We start from the raw sequence: 20066 nt of genomic DNA, 5'->3' as shown, positions 1-20066 counted from the left end.
AATAAAATAAAACGAAACGGAGGACAAAGAAGAGTCAATTGGTGCGGGAGTCGCGGGGTACGTGTAAAAGGCATCATTCTGGCTGGTCCTACTTACCCTGGCTTCAGCGGCGAGTATATAACCCCGCTCCAAGGCCTTCACGAAGTCGATACTCTTGCCGTCAGTGTCCTCGACTAATCTGCCTCCTACAGAATCTACCTTCCCGCTATTCACTGCCTCTAACAGACTCGCGATATTACCCGTGAACGGATCTTTTACGACGGTGGTGGACGGATCGATCAGACCCGACTCGATCGCGTCCGCCAGCGTGAGGCGCCTACGATCTAGCACGGAAGTGACAACGAAGGGATCGTGAAAACCGCCGGTGGTCGGATTGTAGAGACCGAACTGCAGCGCTTCGATGAACGAAACGCCGTTCCTCGGGGTGATCAACAGGCCGGTTTCCAGGGCCTTGGACAAGCTGTACAACTTGGACGTCGCCGTGTCCAGCACGTTGCCCTTCTCCGCGTCCATCATACCCTTACGGAACGCCTCCGGCAATTTCACCAGCTTTTTCTTCTGCGAGTCTTTAATCAACGCCGAATCCGAGTCTACGATACCGAGACCGACCGCCTCTTTCAGGGTCAATTGTTCGTTCGAGATCGGATCTGTGAACTTGCCCGAGTCCAGCGACAGATACTCTTTCTCGACTGCCTCCTCGAAAGTGAGAGGTTCCCGAATGAATACGGTGACGTCACCAAAACGCACGAAACGCGGTTCCCTTTTGCCTCCGCCGTTCAATTCAATCGTACCTCTGACGGAAGGATCTACAACATTGTCTGCGATCGCTCTTGCCGTCGTCACGAATCGACCGGTTCTAGGATCTCTCACAACCGATGTGTTCGGATTAATCAACTGATAATTGATTGCTTCTTCTAAAGTGCATTCTTTGACGTTTTTATCGCCAAGTCCAGCTTTGGTGGCCTCTAAGGGTGATCTCTGTATTATTTGTTGCGCTAGAGGTTTATCAATCGTGACCAGCAGGCCTCTCTCCAAAGCAACATCGATATTAAAAGCGCGTGTCGTCTTGGGATCTAATATTCTTCCCCGGGACACATCGACTGTCCCATCCTCGATGCCCGTTAATAGCGGCTTGATCTGTCCGGTCGTCGCATCCTTCAAGGCGGTGGTATCAGGGTCTATGAGACCGCAATCGATCGCCTGAAGCAAATCGTGATACTCGTTAATGACGGGATTAGCAAATTTGCCACTGTCGCCGCGATAAAGGCGGCACTTTACCGTCTCCTCGATCGAGAGAGGCGTCTTCGACGTGACGATAAAGCCCTTCTTTGCCGCTTCCTGCAGATTGATCGTTTTGTCAAGCTCGCGGATGATATACATGCCGCGAATGTCATCGATGATGCCCAAGGAGATTGCTTCGGCCAATGGGATATATCTATTAGACTTGGTGCATTTGATAATCGATGTCAGCGGATTTATCAGATCCATTTGGCACGCCTCGGCTAGCGTCAGCTTGCGATTGTTGGTTGGATGCACGAATTTACCCGATGAAACGTCGTACATATTCATCAATATCGCTTCGTATAGGCCAAATCCCATGCTCTCTATATCGACGATAAGACCGAGCTGCAACGCGACCGACAACGAGACCGCGCCACTCGTGCCCGGTTCCTTGAACATACCGCTGCGTCTGTCGATCACACCAGCACGACATGTCTCTGCCAATGACAACAAACGTTCGCCACGTTTGTCCCAGTAGCACGGCAACGTCGGGCTGATCACGCATTTTCTCATCGCTTCGTGCAACGTTACGGCTCTACCTGTACTGGGATCGGTAATTTTGCCCGTGTTATCGTCGTACAATCCTTGATGAATGGCACGCTGCAAAGACACGGCGGCTCTATTGTCAATGATGAGGCCAGATTCGAAGGCGTCCCTTAGAGATACGTTCCTACCCTTGTTGGAATCTTTCAGGTAGCCAGTAGTGCCGTCCATGTAGTCCGATTGTATAGCTTCCATTAGCGTCATTGTTCTCCAGACACTGGACCTCGTATCCTTGACGGTAACCGAATCAGCGTTTATCAGATTCTTCTGAATAGCTTCCAATACAGTTAGATAAATGCCCGTTTGCGGGTCTAAAAATTTGTTAGTTTTCTCATCGAGGATGCCCTTAGAAATTGCCTCGCTGAAGCTCATGGGTCTTCTTGTTTCGAGGAGCAAGCCACGTTCCAGCGCTTCCTGGAAGTCTACAGGCGGTCCTCTGGCGTGACTAACTGTACCAGATTTAGGGTCGACTATGAAGGTCTTAATAGCCTTGTTGAATGTCATCACGTCGCCGTTTGGATCTCGTACGATCGCGGTCGTGGCATCTATCACGCCCATCTTAATCGCGCGGTCAGTGGGAAGTTTCTCTTGCGTGTCAGGTATCGTAAATTGTCCAGTCTTCGGATCGTACAAGCCTTTGAAAACGGCGTCCGGTAGAGATATCTTACGTTTCGCCGGTACTATAAAACCGCGATCCAATGCGTCAGTTAGCGAAAGAGGCGCACTGGTACACGGATCTACTGCCGTACTGGTCTTCGCGTTAATAAAGCCGTGCTTTATAGCATCGCCCAAAGATATAATATCGTTGTTCCTCGGATCTTTAATCGACGGACTGTCTTTACTAATAAAACCTTTCTCGATCGCTTCCTCTAAAGAACAATTATTACCCTCAATATTGAAAGTACTGGATTTCGGATCGTAAATTTGAAGGGCTAAAGCTTCCTGTAACGTCCATGGTTTTATGGTACTTAAAATGTATCCCTTCTCAAAGGCGACGTCCAATGTCATGGTATGCGGATAAGTCAAAGTTCCTCTTACTAAATCTATCAGCTTACTTCCCTCTGCTTCATTAAGAGAAACAACGCTATCTTTTCTGTCATCTTTTACTACTGTAGTGGAACCGTTAACATAACCGATGGCTAATGCCTCTTTCAGCGTTATATTTTCACCCGTCATTGGATTCAGAACAAGGCCGGTCTTCGGTGAATAGTACTCCTGAACAATCGCATCAATCAGCGAAGGCACGAACGGTGTTGTAATAATCAGACCTTTATCAAGTGCTACGTCTAAGGGTAGAAGCTCTCCCGCTTTCGTGTCGTGCAAACGACCTGTACTGGGAATCACCAAGTTCATGGTTAGCGCGTCGTCCAACGAGACGGACGAACCGGCTTTTGTATCCTCAATCTCAGTGATAAAAGCATCAACGACGTTTCTACGAACGCCCTCCTCGACGTCGATCGATTGTTTAGTCAGAGGGTCTTGTATTTTTCCTGTTTCGGCGTCGTAGTGACCTTGCCTGATAATAGCTTCCAACGAGATCGGTTTGCGAGAAACTGGCACAATAAGACCTCGCAGGAACGCCGTCGTGATGTCAATTTCTGTTCTCATTTCTGTATTGATGACAACGTCCTTGCGAAGATCCACGACGCCCGTCTCGAGCGCCTCGGAAAACGGCACGATCTCGTCGGTAATCGGATTTCTTACGCCAAGCACATCAGCGTCAATCAGTCCTGCGTTAATAGCTTCGTTCATAGACAACGCTCGTCCCGTTTTCGGATCTTGAATCGTTCCTGTGATAGGATTGCACACGCCGGTATCGACAGCCTCTTGCAAACTTAGAGGCAGCGATTCTGCGAACTGTTCTCTCTCCGTTTCGTCCTCCGGTTCCTCTTTAATCCATCCCAAGCGCACCGCCTCGAAGAACGGTATTTTCTTCCCAGTTTTTGGATCCACCATGTAAGCAACGTTTCTATCTACAAGAGGCCGGCTTATTGCCTCGCGTAGTTTCACGTACAAATCCGTCTTGGAAGACAGATCCTTGACGAGCACTCGGTCGGGATTAAACACGTTCAGATTCAGCACTAGATCGTTAAAGGAAGTGACATTACCCGTTTCTGGATCCAAGAATTTCTCTCTTACAGGATCAAATACTCCAAATTCTGCAAGAACTTGAGGCGTTAAGTCTCTCGTAATAATTATCGAAATGTGTCTTGGCGTTTCTTCGTCCGTGATTCTTTTTAATTGACTATCGTCCTCTATTTCCATTTCGGTAGCGTAGACTTCTGTTATTCTTGCATCTGAAAACGCTTGTTTTTGCATTTCCATCGTGCTTAACTTTTTATCTTCGCCCTGAGAATCGACACGTGATCTCTGGGTAATTTGTATTTGGCTCGAAATAATTTTTGCAGGTGGACTTGATTCCTTCTTCCCCGAGATGGATAATTTCGTCGTCATGGATGCGCTCGGCTTTGTCTCTTTAGATTTGTGACTCGAAATTGCATCGACAACTGCTTTTCCAGCTAAGATTGGTGCGGCTACGACTGCCAGAAGACCCATTTTCGCAGCTTTCGCTATATTAATCGGGCGATTCTTCTGATCCCGCACGGTTTTCATTATTCCAGTGGCAGGATCGAGCAAACCTTTCTCGATTGCTTCTTTGGTGGTGATAGATTCTTTAGTTTTCACGTTATAAAGTACGGAATCGGGTTCGATTAGGCCCACTTTCATCGCTTCCGTCAAATTGTAAGATTTGTTCGTCTCGGGATCTTTAAACGTTCCAGTTTCTTCATCGTAAATCTGCTCGACCGCTTCTAATAGAGTCAAGTTTTTATTGGGTGTTTCGCTCTTGCTAGATGAAGTATCGAGGATTCCTTCCTCGACGGCCTTAGTGATAGGCATTGTAACACCGGTGCAAGGATCAGTGTAAATACCCTTTTTCATATCTACGAGTCCTTTCTCGACCGCGTGATCGAAAGACATCTTGATGTCTTTTGTCGTGAATTCCTGCTTAGTTTCAGATTCATCCTTGATGATACCTCTTTGTCGAGCCTCTTCGATCGGGATGATATTACCGGTATTAATATCTTGTACTTCCATCGCGCTCTTCAACGCATAACCTGGCAAAAGCTCAACAGTCTTGGTCGTGATAGTGTGATACGATGTAACTGTTTGAGTAATGGCAGCTGTGTTTTCACCACGAGCCGGCGGTTTAATGATAAGCAGACCAGACTCGACAGCCTCGACAATCGGAATCGGAGTTCCCGTAGTGGGATGGAAGAATACAGCGTTGTCTCTGTCGATCAATCCCGATTCCAGAGCTTTTGTTATTTCGATACTGTCAGGAGTTACTGGATACGGTAGTGCCATGATAAAGTCTTTCTTAATAGCGTCCTCCAGTGGCAGGCGCTCCTCGGTAATCGGATGACGTATTTCTTTCTTGCTAATGTCTATCAGTCCACGTTTTAGCGCGACGGGGAACGTCATTCCCGCCGGCGGTATGTCGAGAGACTCGGCTGGTTTCTTCAACTCGAACATTTTGTTCTCTATTGCCTTGACTAGATTCATGCTACCGCTTTGTGTCTTGACCAGCGATCTCTCCGCGTCGATAGTATCGTTTGCAATGGCGGATTGCAACGTTTCCGTACGGCCGTCGATGAACATTAAGTTAGATAGGGGATCTACTATCTCGCATACTATAGCTTCGTTGAGAGTGAGATGCGCGCCCGTTTCTGGATGAATAATTTTACCCTCCAAAGGATCTAGTAAACCTTGCATATACAAGCTAGGTACGGACAAACTTTTCGCCAAAGGTACCAATATATTCGCGCTCTCTGAATCCAGGATTCCACGATCGATAGCTTGCTTGATATTAACCACATCGCCTCTTTGCAAATCCACGATCTGTCCCTGATTGGCGTCTATTTGATCGTCGCGGATTGCCTCAGAAAGAGTGATCGGTTCACCTCTCTCGTTGCACATCTTTTTCGCAAAGGTATCCGCAGTTTCCACGTCGATGAGACCACTTTGCAATGCCTCTTCGACTTTTACTACTTTCTTTCGCATTTTCTGCAAAACGATAGACTTCGCTTCTCGTTCGGGACTCTGCGATAACGTTCTCGCTTTACCAATCGTAACTTGATACCTCGGCTCAACCGTCACTCGCGCTCTAGTCTTCGTGCCCAAGCTCTCGCCATCCGGAACATCATCAGATTTTGAATCAATTAAAATTGTACTCTTAGTGTCCTCCTTTAATACGCGAACTTTGCCAGGTTCATCGTGTACGACATGTTTCACGATAACTTTTTCATTTTCGTCGGGCGTACCACTCGCAGATTCAACAATAGGCGAAGTTGCGCTGTCGTCCATCGGAATGATGCCACGTTCAATGGCGACTTCTCTTGGCACTTTTTTACCAGTTACCGGATCCTTGACCATCGTTCTCTGTACCGCTTCTATGGCGGCCGCAGTGGCCGCAAGTGGAGCACCAAGAACGGCCACCACTCCGAACTTCGCCGCGTCGATCAGTGATATCTTTCTGCCGTCGTCGATCTTATATTCGCGCGTGTTAATATTGAGAATACCGCGATTAACAGCTTCCGCCATGCCGATGTCTTTACCCGTCGTTGGATCTTTGACAATCACGGCAGTAGGCGATATCGTTCCTTCGGAAACTGCGGCTAAGAGATTCGCGGATTTGCCAGTTTTCGTGGAGATCACTAAGGCCGTTCCTGGATCGTAAATCACTCCCTGAGTTACCTGCACCGGATCCGGCATAGACATTTCATCGCTGGTCTTTATCTCCATTTGCTGGGAAGGATCGCCAACATGTGTCAATTCTACTTTATCGGGCTTGCCCGAAACCCTCGTGATCTGAAGAAGCCTCTGATTAGTATTATCGCTGTCTATGCTTGGTCCGCCTTCCAATATGATCAATTCGTTCGCGATCGCTTCTCTCATCGAGATCTTTTGCGGATAACAGTAATGACCCGTGGAATCCAGAATATTTTTCTCCAAGCTTCGCACCAAGGATACCTTTCTTCCGTTATTAGGATCAATAACGAAGCCAGAATTCGGATTAATGATCTGAAGCTTTATGCACTCTTCGAAAGAAACCAATCTGTCAGTGCCGGGAATTATGAAAAGACCTGTAACAGGGTCAAATAGTTTCCTATCAATAGCTTCGGCAAGCGTCCAGCCATCTGTGGGTAGTTCGAACACCCGTTTATCCGTGGCAACACGTTCGTTTTTTATAAATTTCATTATCTCTGATGTGCGACTCGTAGTCGGTGTAATTACTCCCATATCTTGTTTTTCATCACGCAAAGGCGATTTAAGATCATGACCTGCATGCGTTTCTTCGAACGAACTCGTTTTCGATGTTATTTCGGATGTCCATTTGGTTGATTCGCTAACTTTCGTCGATGACATCTCTTTAGCCGTTGATTCTCGCGCAGAAGAAACAGAATCAGTCGGTGCAATCGTCATCGTAACCGATGACGACTCTTTCATCGGCGTAGACGATGCCTGCGGAGTAATTTCTTTGGTAATGATACTGGTAACCGTGCCAATCGCTCGAGGCGGTGATTCGCTTCTTCTACTTCTAGGTACTTCGCCGATACTAGTCGTTAAGGTGCTTTCGAAACGTTGGCGAACGTCATCACCGAGCAAGCTTTGCTCAAAGGCGTCTTCAATAGACATCGTCATTCCCGAATCAGGATCTCTAAATTCGTTTCTACTTTCGTCGATCAAGCCGCTACTCAACGCCTCTTCGTAACTCATCTTATAATCTCTTGTAACAGTCTCGCCGGTTTGCAGAGTCGTCACATATCTTCTGATGGTTTTCGTCACAGTCTGCGTGGTGACTGCGATATTCAGTAGGCTGGTGAGCAGCGCGGCACCGTCGGGAGTGATGAGTCGTCGCTTGATCGCTTCCTCCAAAGGCACTATTCTTTTGCTACGTGGATCCAGCAACTGACCGGATTTCGGATCGAGCAATCCGAGCAACACGGCCTCGAGAACGCTCGTTTCGCGTCCGTTCTCGGTGATGCCGATGCCGCGGTTCAGCATCTCCAACACTTCCGGCCGGATGTAACCCTGTTCCTCTGCTTCGCTTAGAGAAACGGTCTTTCCAGTTTTCAGGTCAATCGTGAAGGTACCGCCGGATTTTGAGCTAATCAGACCTTTCAGCAATGCTGCATTCAAACTGATGTACTCGCCAGAAACAGGATCTTTAAAGCCATCGATGTCGAAGATAGACTTTCGAGTCACCGACGTGATCAGGCCTTTTTCGACGGCTTGAGGGACAGAGTACTCTTCGGCCTTCAACATGTCGCGATATGTACCGTCGACTTTAATTATCCCGCTGGTCAAAGCGTCGGCTAGCGTAATCATTTCGCCGGTTCGGGTATCTACTATGGACTTGATGTTCTCCGAGTCTAAAACACCGTGGGATATGGCCTCCAGTATCGTTAATTTGTTACGATGTGCCGGACTGGCGATCTTGCCCTTATCATCAATAATTTCCAGATCACAACAATCCTTGAGCGTCATCGGCTTGACGATCAGCTGTCGACGACGAGCTTCCTTGAACGGCAGTTTCTCCATCGACAAGCCGTGCATGTATCTACCGCTCTTGGCGTTCAGTACACCGCGCTTCATGGCCTCAGCCACCGTCACCTTGCTGTCGCTCCTCGTGTCTACGATCTCTTTCACGTTCGGATCAACAATACCCTTGTCGACGGCTTCATCTAACGGATAAGACTCGCCGGTAATTCTATCGACGATGCGGCCGGTCCGATCGTCCACGAGACCCTGCGATATCGCGTCGGAGAGTGTGATGGCATTACGAGTCACCCTAACGGTCACGTCCACCTTAGTGAGATAGCCGCGTGAGTACGCCTCCTCAATCGAGATCCGCTCGCCATTCTCGACAACGACCTGCCCCGTGACCGGGTCCAACAAGCCCTCTCTCATCGCATCGACAACGCTAAATCCCGTGGTGGCGGTATTACTCCCGCCACTGTCGTCGCGACGTGCTGTCGTTACCTTAACTCGGTCTGCGATGTCGGCCCGCTCGGCGTCGCAGAGCTCCCGTTGGATCGCCTCGAGCAGGGACACCCGACGACCCTCCTCGTTCACCCCGCATGGACCTAACAGCCGATCGGCCAGCGCCGCATCGATGACACCGCCGCGCGCGGCCTCCTCGATCGACACGCTCGTCCTGCCGTCGCTCGACGTCACTATCCTACCGTTCCTAACGTCGAGGATCCTGAGCCGAATCGCCTCGCCCACGGTCAGGACCTCGCCGGTGCTCGGATCTACGATACCCCTAACGTCAATCACATTCTCCGCCCCGATAACACCCCCGTCGTCGATCCGCGGTACCCTTCTAAGATCCCTAAGCTCGCTACTAAGTCCGCCGTCGACGGACGAAAACTCGTGCTGCTGCTGATGCCGCCTGCTGGAACTCGTCGCACCGCTCTCGTGCGAGCGCTTGAGCAAGGTACCACCGGTGTCGACGGGTTGAACCGGACTGGTGGTCTCGCCATTAGGACGATACGCGGTCTGCTCCGCGCCGTAACTTCGCTTCGAGGTCTCACTTGAGAAAGTCGTCTCGGTGGACTCATGCCTCTCGGAGGTATATCTGCGGCAAGAGCCATCGAGAGGCGTGAACGTCGGATCGAAACGCACCGCGCGTTTATCGCGTAAGGAAGCATAAAGATCCATTTTAATACGGATCTAAGGTGATTGGAGAATAAGCACCTATCGTGGAGTACTATGTAGCGGATAAGGGTACTTTTCAATTGTGCGAATAGCCAGTACTTGCAACTTCTAACGCAAGTCATACTCACTGCGACTGGGTGTAATGTGTGGTTGTGGATGTGTAACGCTCCTCGCTAGTAGTGCTTTCATATATGTTGAACTCTGTGCGGAACGTCCGCAGTGGCCTTTGTTCTTGAAGAACACGCTGAAAGTAAACATTTTGCGACTTGCAGGAAACATATCTAATTATGCGCTTTACGTATGTTTGCTATATATTTGTTTCTACATTGAATATGGTATATTCAAAATTCAAGTTACTTTAAAAAATCTGCAGTTTCAATTGTTTTCCAATAAAAACCAATAAATGATAAAAGAACAATAACTTTCAATATAAAATTTCCTATTTTAAATCAAACTTTTAAGGCAAAATTTAATTCTTGGTAATTGAATCTATTCATGAAAGCAGTTTACGTAAAATATTGTTTTTTCTGAAGACACTGGGTACATCTGGGTCAATCTGTCGATCTTCGATTCCTAAAGCCAATTAACGACCGCCGTCAGCCACGCTGTAATCGTCCACGGATTTCTTGCATGCATTTAAATGAGTCAGCGGCGGTGCATAAGTTTACATGCGGCGAGACCAGCGTATAATTGGACCACGTGCCGCGCCGCAATCTTTCAGCCGAGACGATTCTTAAATATAGCATTGCTCACGCACGCGCCGAGCGCGCACCACTCTTACGCAAAATTTTATTCCGCGCGACGCACGCCTTGCCTTTAATTACCTAATTCCAAGAGGTATCACGCATACCAAAACGCGTAATTTCGAACGTGAATACACCGGTCTTGCCTAGCAGTTGTAGGTGTCCGTGGATCTACGTCACCTGCTTATGTCATCGCGAAGACAGATGGCTTTCTCATTGTCAACTCATGAACTCGAGAAAACATGAAAGAACATGTTTGTGCAACTCGATGCGAAATGAAGAACAAGTCGGAGGACCTTGAAATCTCGATGAGACATAATTCAATTACGCGAAAACATTACGTAAAATTTATATGCATACATAAATTTTAATTCAATGCATAATAATCAAGCAGCTACGTCCAATATTGAACACAGGACGCGAATATCTGTAAAAATATTTGACATAAACCGAATTGACTTTAAAATCTTGAAAGAATTTTAAGAAGTCGCCGCCGCTGCGGATAAATTGAAGGAGATTAAATTATCGTCAAAATTGCTAAAATAAAAAAATTGATTTACAGCAATCTGTATGAATGCGTCTCCCGAATTCATCGACAAAATATCTCCAGCTTTCTGACGTTAACAGCATTAATTCATATTATACAAATAAAGCAATTCATATAAATAAAAATAAAATTAACAAGAACACGAGAAATGTGTATTAAAAGTGACCATGAAGCACAACTCGATTTAACTGCATCGTAAATCTATCGACCAAAGGAAATATATTTGATTAATGTGATCGCTGACCTTCGAACAATTGATCGTTTATTGTACCGGTTGCACGATTATATTGATGAAAAATTAATTTACTTGCTTTCGTTGTCACGTGTTGTTTATTCAAAAAGTAATCGGGAAGTCGTTCAACTTGGCCAGACAGTATATACACACGGTATATTTCAGGCGTTGCGTCTTAACTGTCAGACAATTTCGTCGCCGTTTGATCATGATGCATGCATATACACGTAAAAGCAGAGTCACTTAAAAGCATTTACGATGTTGCGATAAACGGAAATCAAATAAAGAATGACGGTCGTTTTATCTTCAGAATGTGAATATAATCTTTGAATTTCAAGGAACTGAAGATTAAAAGCATTTTGAAACAAACGAGTAAAAAAAAATTTTGGATACAAAGAAATTTTATTCGATCTACAAGACCGCTCTGTCTTCTCTCTTTTCTCACTCGAGTATTTCGATCAGTTTCTGGGTCACTCTGTGCACGCGTTAAAATAAGAATCTGCTATTAGGTACGCTGGTCCGGCGAGTTTTCAAACGACGAGCTGCCCCGGGAAAAATGACAATGCAGTCGGCAGTGCAACGTGCGTAATCCAAGTGTGCGTCCGCATTCTTGTTTCTGATCGCGAAAATCGATTTCCAATAAAATCGCGCTATCGATAAGAAATACGAGTGGACGATGTGATGGTTTACCTTGTCGGAGCAGCGTAATCGCGTCGCAGAACGGTGAGCCGATAAGGCTAATCAGAAACGAAACGAGTCGAACGCTAATGAAAGTTTGGCGAACGTTGCATTCTGTATACGTAAAAATTAATATAACACATAAAAACGTATAAAAATTAACTTTAAGTATTTTTCGCTTAATTTCGATAAAAACGAAAACATCAGCATTAAATTTGTAATATATGCCGCGAAAATGTAAAAATTTATTACTCCAGTGATTTATTTTACTAATTTAAACGTATATACATTTGCATTCCGCGATAAAATCCGAGAGCGAATATAGACGTCGGCAATAAAGTTCATGAATGTGAGTTCATGAATGTGAGTGTCAGCAATAAAGTAGACAGATATTCACGGTAACAACAAACACCGACCACGAGACATTCATTTATTCGAACTCACGCTCGAGCTAAGTAATTTGGCAAGTAGTTTTTCGATTATTTTTAACGGAAATGATACCGCAAAAAGTATCGCCAGATGTACCCAAAGTATTGTAAACGGGATGTGACACGTAATATTAGAATTGCAGAGAATCTGCAGCTGATCCGTCATTCTTTTGAGGACCACAGAAACATTCCAAGTCACGATTATGTCTCGTTTTGGCATATGTTAACTAACAACCTCCAAAACCTCGTCACATTTACATCAATTTTAAAACTTTCGAATACATCAAATAACAAAGACCGAAATTAAGAACTTTATCCCTCCATTCCTGTGGTATTCTTATATTAATCCGCGAAAGTGTCAAAATCGACGGGCAGTTTCCAGCACAACGAATTGTTGCTGCAAACATGTGACTCGATCGACATCCCATGGGCGTCATCCAGGCGCACGTCTCGCTCCGGCAACAAAATTAATTCATAATCAACCTCTCGTCTCAATTTATCACTCGCTTCTCGACACGTTCGAAATCGCCGGTATCCGATTTCACCGAACGGATATATCGATGCATTCCGTTTCCGGAGCGCACGCGACGCCCGGTGTATCCCTTCGCGACTGCACCGCGTCCCTTCTCTGTACCTTTCGCACGATCATCGTGATCGCTCATCGGGGCACGTCGGAGCGAAAACGCTCTCGCGTTCCTATCGCGCTCACGACGACGAGGTATCTAATCGGTTTACGCGACCGGCGAGCATGCTCTCTCGTCGGGCAGACGGTCAGCTGCGCGACCGACGGTCCCTCACTGCGGCGGCTCGTCTCTCCCTCTCGCGACGACGTCGCCGGCCCTCGGAGGAGACGCGAGTGGCGGCGCCGACGCACATCCCGGTCCAGTGGCGCGTCTAAGCGTGGGCGCACAACTGGCACTTCGTTCATGCCGCTCTAGGAGCCCGGGGCTCTCTCTGTCTCTCTCTCGAGTGAGTCACAGAAAATCGAGTATCGCTCGGTTCCACGAGTCCGCGTTATGGACGACCGTCGTTAATTCCGATTGCGTAAATCTTGACTTCGCCTTCATTTCACTTTCGAGGGCAAGCCTATTTCACGTTTTTCGGCAATAGCTCGATGCGACTCGGTCGTAGCTCGTTTAATATTTCTTGTCACACACGGATCGGAGTCGTAAATACATTGCGATGCTTATTTCGCGACGATGCGTTAAGAATTATAGATATTACTGAAGACTGACGGTCCTGCCTCTCCGATTAATCTTGACTGACGCTCGCGTCGCAGCAGAAATTTGAAATTTATTCGTAAAATACCGCGCACATTTCTGATCTCTTTACCGTAAATTCAAATTGAGGATTTTAATTGGCAAAGCGAGACGTTCATTGAAATAAAGCGACGGGAAGACACCGAGAAGATACCGTTAAAGCGAACTCGCGCGAGCTGTTCAAGAATCACGGTGAAATTAATTAAAATATACGTAATTAAATTAAACGCGTTTAATATAACGGACGTGCATTCGTTCTCATTTTTCACCTTAAATTGGCACAATGGGGGGGTCTCAACAGGTGTAAACGCGCCACTGCTATTTCATTCTTCGCACCGACATCACATCGCGGCGGTCCTATCGATCCTCGCACGAGACCGTCACGATGAGCGGGAAAGATGAAAAGCCGCCGTTTAATCGGAGGCGAAAGTCGGTCGCGTGTCAAAAGCGGCTGTTTCGCTCGATCACGACCGAGGAAGTAAGTGACCTCGAGGTATCGGCGTGACGAACGTGATAGCGCGCGAGCTTGACGACGGCGTGAGCGCACGCGAACCGGCGATTGCACAATTAAAAAAAGGAACAAAAAAAGAATGTATTCGCACGCCTTCCGGCGTATATATTACGCGTTATGGCTGGCGAAACGCGTAATAATACCGAGAAAAATAGTCGCTATTTCTGATGTCGTCGTCATTCGGAATATATAATTATACCTGCGGGAGATGTGGGCACACACATACGGATTCTCGACATGAGAGCGCTCGTTCATCGCCGCTCATTAATTTCAGCTTATGTCACGTACGCCCGTTTGCCCCGAGGCCGAGGAATCTCGATCGAGTCATTTTCTCGGAGGATACGCCTCTCTCGTTTCGTGTCAAAAAAAAGGCCACGCGTGCCTTTCAATCGATTTGTCCCGACCCGACTGTCGCAAGCACTACCTTCGAGGAGCATATTGAAAACCGAGAGCACTTCTACTTTCACATTTATCTCTGCATGTATTTACCTCATATTTGACCCAAAATTTTATTTAAAGAATGTTTTACTTGTGTACGCGTAATATAATAAAAAAACGTCCGTTGTATAATATCCAATGTTAATGTCGTTATCATTTTTTTACTGTACGGAAAGAACGATTTTGGAAGGTCAAAAAAATTTAAATACGAAAATAATTTTGTTAAAAATTAAAAAAATGATAAGCATTGCTGTAAAACGTTTTAATATTCTAGTCAGTTTGACTTTTCGGCAAAATTATTTTGATAGTCCAACATGAATTTTCAGATCTGTAATCAGCAAAACCTTTCAGCAAAATCGTTCTTTTCATGTACGGAAGTTAACGTTCTCTCTCACCGCGAGGATCGATGCGCGCCGAACGACTTTGACGTAATAAATCACCTTCGCGTGATTAGAAATAGTTCTAATTCGTTATCGCGCGACGAGCCGTTCGCCGAACGTAGAAGTTGTTACGGATCGAGGATGTAATAGCGGATCCACTTCGCGGATACTCGACGCCCATCGGCAATGCAAATTGCAGGCCTTGCCGTTGGTTCAATATTAATTCCGTTCACGTTTCGACACGGCGCACACGTGGCGAAGGTTAAACCTAATCTAAAATATCCGGCAGCCCACTTCGCCTACGGCCCTTCAAGTCGACCTCGGTTGCTCAATTAGCGATAGAAAAACTCCTCTCGGAAAACCCTCTTGAAAAACAACTCCAATGAACGATTTATACTTTATATTCTACGCCGAGACATGACGAATGGCAATTTCTATAAAAAAAAATATCAAACATGTTGAGGACTCGTTATTTTTCCTTCCTTTCTACCGATGAATCCAAGATTCTCTGTCGCAGAAACACATTATACAGCCTAACTCTCAGAGAGTCGATCTCGATCGCGAAAAGAATAGAAAAATGAAAAACTCACCTGTAAGGAAGTGTCCTCAGGATGTAGTAGCGCCAGCTGCCTGACTCGCTCCTCGAGCAGATTCACGAGGGTCGTGTATCTTCGGTTCAAGGTATCTAGATCGCGCGCAACATTATCGACTGTAATAACGGAATCTCGCCGCGGCCTCTTCACCGATGCGTCCAACGACGGGCAGATATCTTCCAATTGTTCTTTGAACGCTCGGAGCCTTTGTCCGTAGATCTAGGGGTTTCCGGTTAGTCCGTTATGGTTAGTGCAATTAGATCGGCGGTGTGTGTGCGGCACAATTACCGTTAGCGATTCCGAAAGCGACAGCGAGAGACGCGGGCGTTAAAACCGCCGCGCGCGGCTTGCTTAATTTGTGCGATCTTTTCGACAACCCAATGTGGTAACTTCCGGTAAACGGGTGCGTTAATGGTAGCTGCCGGTTACTCCCGTGGCGCGTGTAATACGTTAATCTGAACGCGTTTGGAATAATTTCGGGTACTACTACGGTAGTCGCGTCACCAGGACAAGCAGCGATCAATGAAATCGCGCTAGAATTAATAATGGTAGAGAAATATGCCTAATTCGTGCCAAAATGTAATTATGAGTACTCATTACGTGTACCTTCGCAAACTTCCCTAATGTATTAATCGGTCAGGCTCCATCTCGCTGCGCTGCGCATGCTATACCTCACTGGGTTATCTGCTATTTCCAGCATTTCGGGGGAAATATCAATTGTATCGTGTTAAGCGCTTAAGCGAGATATGCGATATCTAGATCTTTACAAAAAAAATCGGCTACTAAGTCGCCGCTAAACGAGGTCGTGCAGCTCATTCAACCGTGCTTCTGATGTAACTGTGTTAACAGGGTTGCTGTTATAAAGTTAAAAAAGGAGAGAAAGGCCAAGTGATATTACAAATGCGCGCTGCTAGTAGATCGTATCGTCTCCTGCTGCGTTACATAAGTGAGTATATTTACTTAATGAATGGCGGTTAAGATGGTTTGTGCCGTTTTAATGGCACGGGGCCCGGACGCAAATAGAGAATTTCACCGCTAGAAAATTTGACATGACATCGAGAAGACGGTGGAAAAAGGACAGCAGCAGAAATTCGACTGTAAAAGAACGTTTCATGTTTTATACACAGCAGATAAAGAAAAAAACGCGTCTCGGTGCGTCTTGTGACTGGCTCGCTCGATACTCCAGAAAAAGCGGCCGCTCCGACGAAAGCGCTAAATAAAGGGGAAAAAAAAGATTCGTCGCGCGCATGATCTCTGAAAAATCTCGAGGCGCGTACAAATAGACTGTGATGACACCTGTATGTATGTAAGACACACGCAGAACTCCATTCATGCAGGCATTCACACCGTAAGCTAAGGCTACCTATGAGGCTTACTAGGCACCGAACTATACATTACGATCCACATTTCCTCACCTTTCCTTCACGGATCAGTCTGCCGCCCGTGAGATTCACCGCCTCGATTGCCGGCGTGCGATCCAACACCTGGCTCAACAGGTTCTGAATCCGAATAAATAATTTGTGACTTTTAACGATCTTATTGACAACACGTAAAAGAGAGAGACAATACGAGAAACGTTCACGCTACCTTCGCGTTCTCCACCTCCAATTTGACGTACGACTCATCGACGAAGTCCACCTCGTTCTGATACGAGTTCTGATACTGCTGCGCCAATCCGTAAGCTGTCTCGGCGCTGCGCAGCCTGTCGACTAGCTGTCCGCAGACGTTCGTCCATCGCGCGTTCAGTTTGTTGACCTCAGCGTCCAGTCTGTCCATGTCGCCGTGCGGGCCCCGATGATTCGGTCTCGATTTCTCCACAAGACGCCGGGCGTTGTGCGCGTCCTCGTTCAGTTGATCCACCGACACTTGTTGCTGCGCGATAGCGTTCTGAAGAACCATCAGATCCTCCAGCACGCTCTGCAGGCCCTTCACGTCCGATGGCAGCTCGCCGAAGGAGGCTAGCTTGATCTCAAACTCGGAAATGGCCGCCGTATTTTCCTCGAGGCTAGACAGCACGATCTCGACGCACTTCAGGCGCTCGACGTACAAGCTGCTCAGATTCCACAGATGATTCCATTTGCTCATGATATTATCGAGTTTGTTCCGCATCGCCGGGGTCTTCAGGGTGATTCCGCGGAACGTCTGTTGCATCTGTTCCACTTCCGGCGCGTAGCGTTGCAGATTCTGCTCGTAGTCTTTGTGCTGCAACACGAGGTGTTCCAGGCTGTCGAGGTCTCGAGGTAGGGGCGCGGCTATGCGCACGTTCAGTATTCGCTCGGCTTCGTCGAGCGCCTGCTGAAGCGAAGACGCTTGCTCGTTGAAAATACGCCCGGCGTTCTTCGATTCCTCCTCGGCTCTGGCGCGCTTCTCGAAATCGTCGAACAGCCGATTGACATCCGCCATCTCTCGCTTCAATCTCCTGAGCTGCGGATCCGTCGGATCTCCCTCGGACAGCAATTTATCCGCGTCTTCGTTCAGCGCTTTTCTGATAGCGGTACGTTGATCCTGTCCCATCGCCAAGAATTGCGGCAGGTCCCAACCCTTGACCACCTTGATGGTCGCGAATATCATGTTTTGTCTTAGTCTCAATTGTTTGCGTTGCCAGAGAGCGACACTTCTGTCATACTGTCGTCTCAATCTTTCCGCGGCATCCAACGCTTCCTTATCGGGAGGTTGCAGCGCGAAGCAGACACCCGGCACAGGAGATTCCACTCCCTGCGTGTTCTTGACGCGCCACTTAACTCTGCCGGAATTATCATACAGCGTGCACTGCTCTCCTTTCTCGATGGACATCTACACAGACGAAATAGATAAGGAATATATATATATATATATATATATATATATATATGTATAATATTTAAATGCGGTGTATATTCCACCTCCCCATTCAGAAATACTTACATTGACTTGTTTGTAGGTACAGATGCAAGTGACCTGTAACGGTCGCGTGACAGGTTGCTTGCGTTGCTTCATGGGGATGACGTCCTTTGCCCTCTCCACGAGTCTCTGTACATGATCGCCATAATTATTAAGCTCCTCGCGCAACTCTTGCATACCCTTCAAAAGCCGCTCTCCCTCGTCCAGTGAGAAATCGGATTGCGAGTAAATGGTATTCAGCGTTTCGTCCCGTTTGGAGATCCACTGTTCGGCCTGATGAATGTCTTTGAAGAATTGCTGGTTTTGCGCGGCGTGTCTCAGATGCACTTCAAGGCAGAGAGTGAGTTGCAGTAGCCAGGCCCACTGAGTTTGCATCGCGGACATGTAAGCTTCGATTGTTTTCGCCGCGGGATGATGCTGAAGAACCAGCGCCTCACCGCGATCTTGCACTGCCGAAAATTGTATCTCGCGTTTCTCCAAATCGCTCATCAAAGACTGCAAATGGATAATAAAATATTGTTACTTACGTAGAATATTGAATTAACATTTATATTAAAAAATGAAATCTATGAATATATAAATTTATAACTAAAAATTGAAATATTAAGTAATATCTAAAACAAAATTAAACGTTAAATCAGAATAAAAAGTATGAGCATTTTCGTGGAATATTTTACCTCTATACCAGATCCATACGTTTGCTTCACAAAAAAGAAATTTCTAATTTATTAATTCAATTCAACAATACAGGAGCTATATATTACATATTGATAAAGATAGCGCAGATCAAATTACATTATACAGCAGTTTATAGATCTTACGAGTCGCACAAAGGTGGACTTTCATCACTTCTATTCTAAAAAAAAAACAGAGCTGCTCAATAATAACAAACCTCGTAATATTGCTCGATGCTCTGCACATTGAGGTTTTTGTCGCTCCAATCGCGCGTAACTTCTGTCTCCTCCTTGGCGTTCAACCAAACCAACTCGCCAGTGGCCGATTGTATGAAATCGTGCAGGGTGTCCAAATCGGAAAGCCTCTTGTTCGACACGGCAAGAAGCTCGGCGTAGAGCTTCTGCAGAGTGCTGAGGTGCTGGCTGTACAACGTGAATTCTTCGCCATGGAAATTGTTCTTCGCTTGCACGCACTTGTCGACCTTGCTTTGGAATTGATCGATGTTCTTGTGCTCGCGGTGATGTACATCCAATTCATTTTGCACGCTGGGCAAGTCCGAACCGTAATCAGCTTCTTGCAGATGCTTCAATTTGCTCTTGCACCAGTCTATGCAGTCGTGCAACGCGCGGAAGTGTGGATTGGTATCAACCAATCGTGTTTCGTGGACGGTAGTGCGGTGTTTCGTGACAACTCGCTCCTCCACGGGGAAGGAAACCGTAGAGAGCGGTCGTTCCAGACACTTTTGCAGGAGAGATCGCAGTTCGACCCATCGTTGATGCAACTTTTGCACTCTGAAACAAATAGACACACGTTTCGTCTCAACAACTGTCATGTTAATTCTTATTATTTTGTCTCAAGACGTTCTCTAATATTGCACTAACAAACATTAGCTAATTAGTTAAATTGAAGATATATCGATCTGCGTTAAACTTGGAAATAAAAGCAATCTCGTCTTGCTTAACAAGATGGTCACGCATGTTCCGAGATATTTGGAAAGTCGCTGAACACGATACGTGCATAACTTGATTTTCGAAAGCTGCCACGCCGTGGCGATGGAAAGCGCGCTAATACTTCGCTCATTAGCGAAGATTACGAGAGAAGAAACAATGTTAATTATGCATTCGAGAAACAGAACACGCACCGCCGTCACACGCGG

General features: G+C 46.6%; 2 protein-coding genes across 12 annotated transcripts in view; one reads left to right on the top strand and one right to left on the bottom strand.

The window, feature by feature from the left end:
- LOC105452594 (microtubule-actin cross-linking factor 1) overlaps window positions 1–20066 on the bottom strand; it is a 108249-nt gene that overhangs the window by 30777 nt on the left and 57406 nt on the right. For 8 of the 11 annotated variants that reach the window (XM_011693856.1, XM_011693861.1, XM_011693857.1 and 5 more), the window contains exon 1: window positions 97–8862. In XM_011693856.1, the coding sequence (XP_011692158.1) occupies window positions 97–8796 (8700 nt within the window). In that variant the 5' untranslated portion in view covers window positions 8797–8862. The other 3 variants (XM_011693863.1, XM_011693865.1, XM_011693862.1) reach the window with 2 other exon arrangements.
- Window positions 11301–20066, top strand: part of LOC105452597 (venom serine protease 34-like) — a 77623-nt gene continuing 68857 nt past the window's right edge. The window contains exon 1 of the mRNA XM_011693870.1: window positions 11301–11791. The gene's annotated coding sequence lies outside the window, so the exon portion shown is untranslated. The remainder of the gene's footprint in view (window positions 11792–20066) is intronic.

This window comes from Wasmannia auropunctata, unplaced genomic scaffold (assembly GCF_000956235.1).
Source record: "Wasmannia auropunctata unplaced genomic scaffold, wasmannia.A_1.0 LD336028.1, whole genome shotgun sequence".
Lineage (NCBI taxonomy): Eukaryota > Metazoa > Arthropoda > Insecta > Hymenoptera > Formicidae > Wasmannia > Wasmannia auropunctata.
Note: the sequence above shows the minus strand (reverse complement) of the source record. Positions and strands in the feature narration are given on the sequence as shown.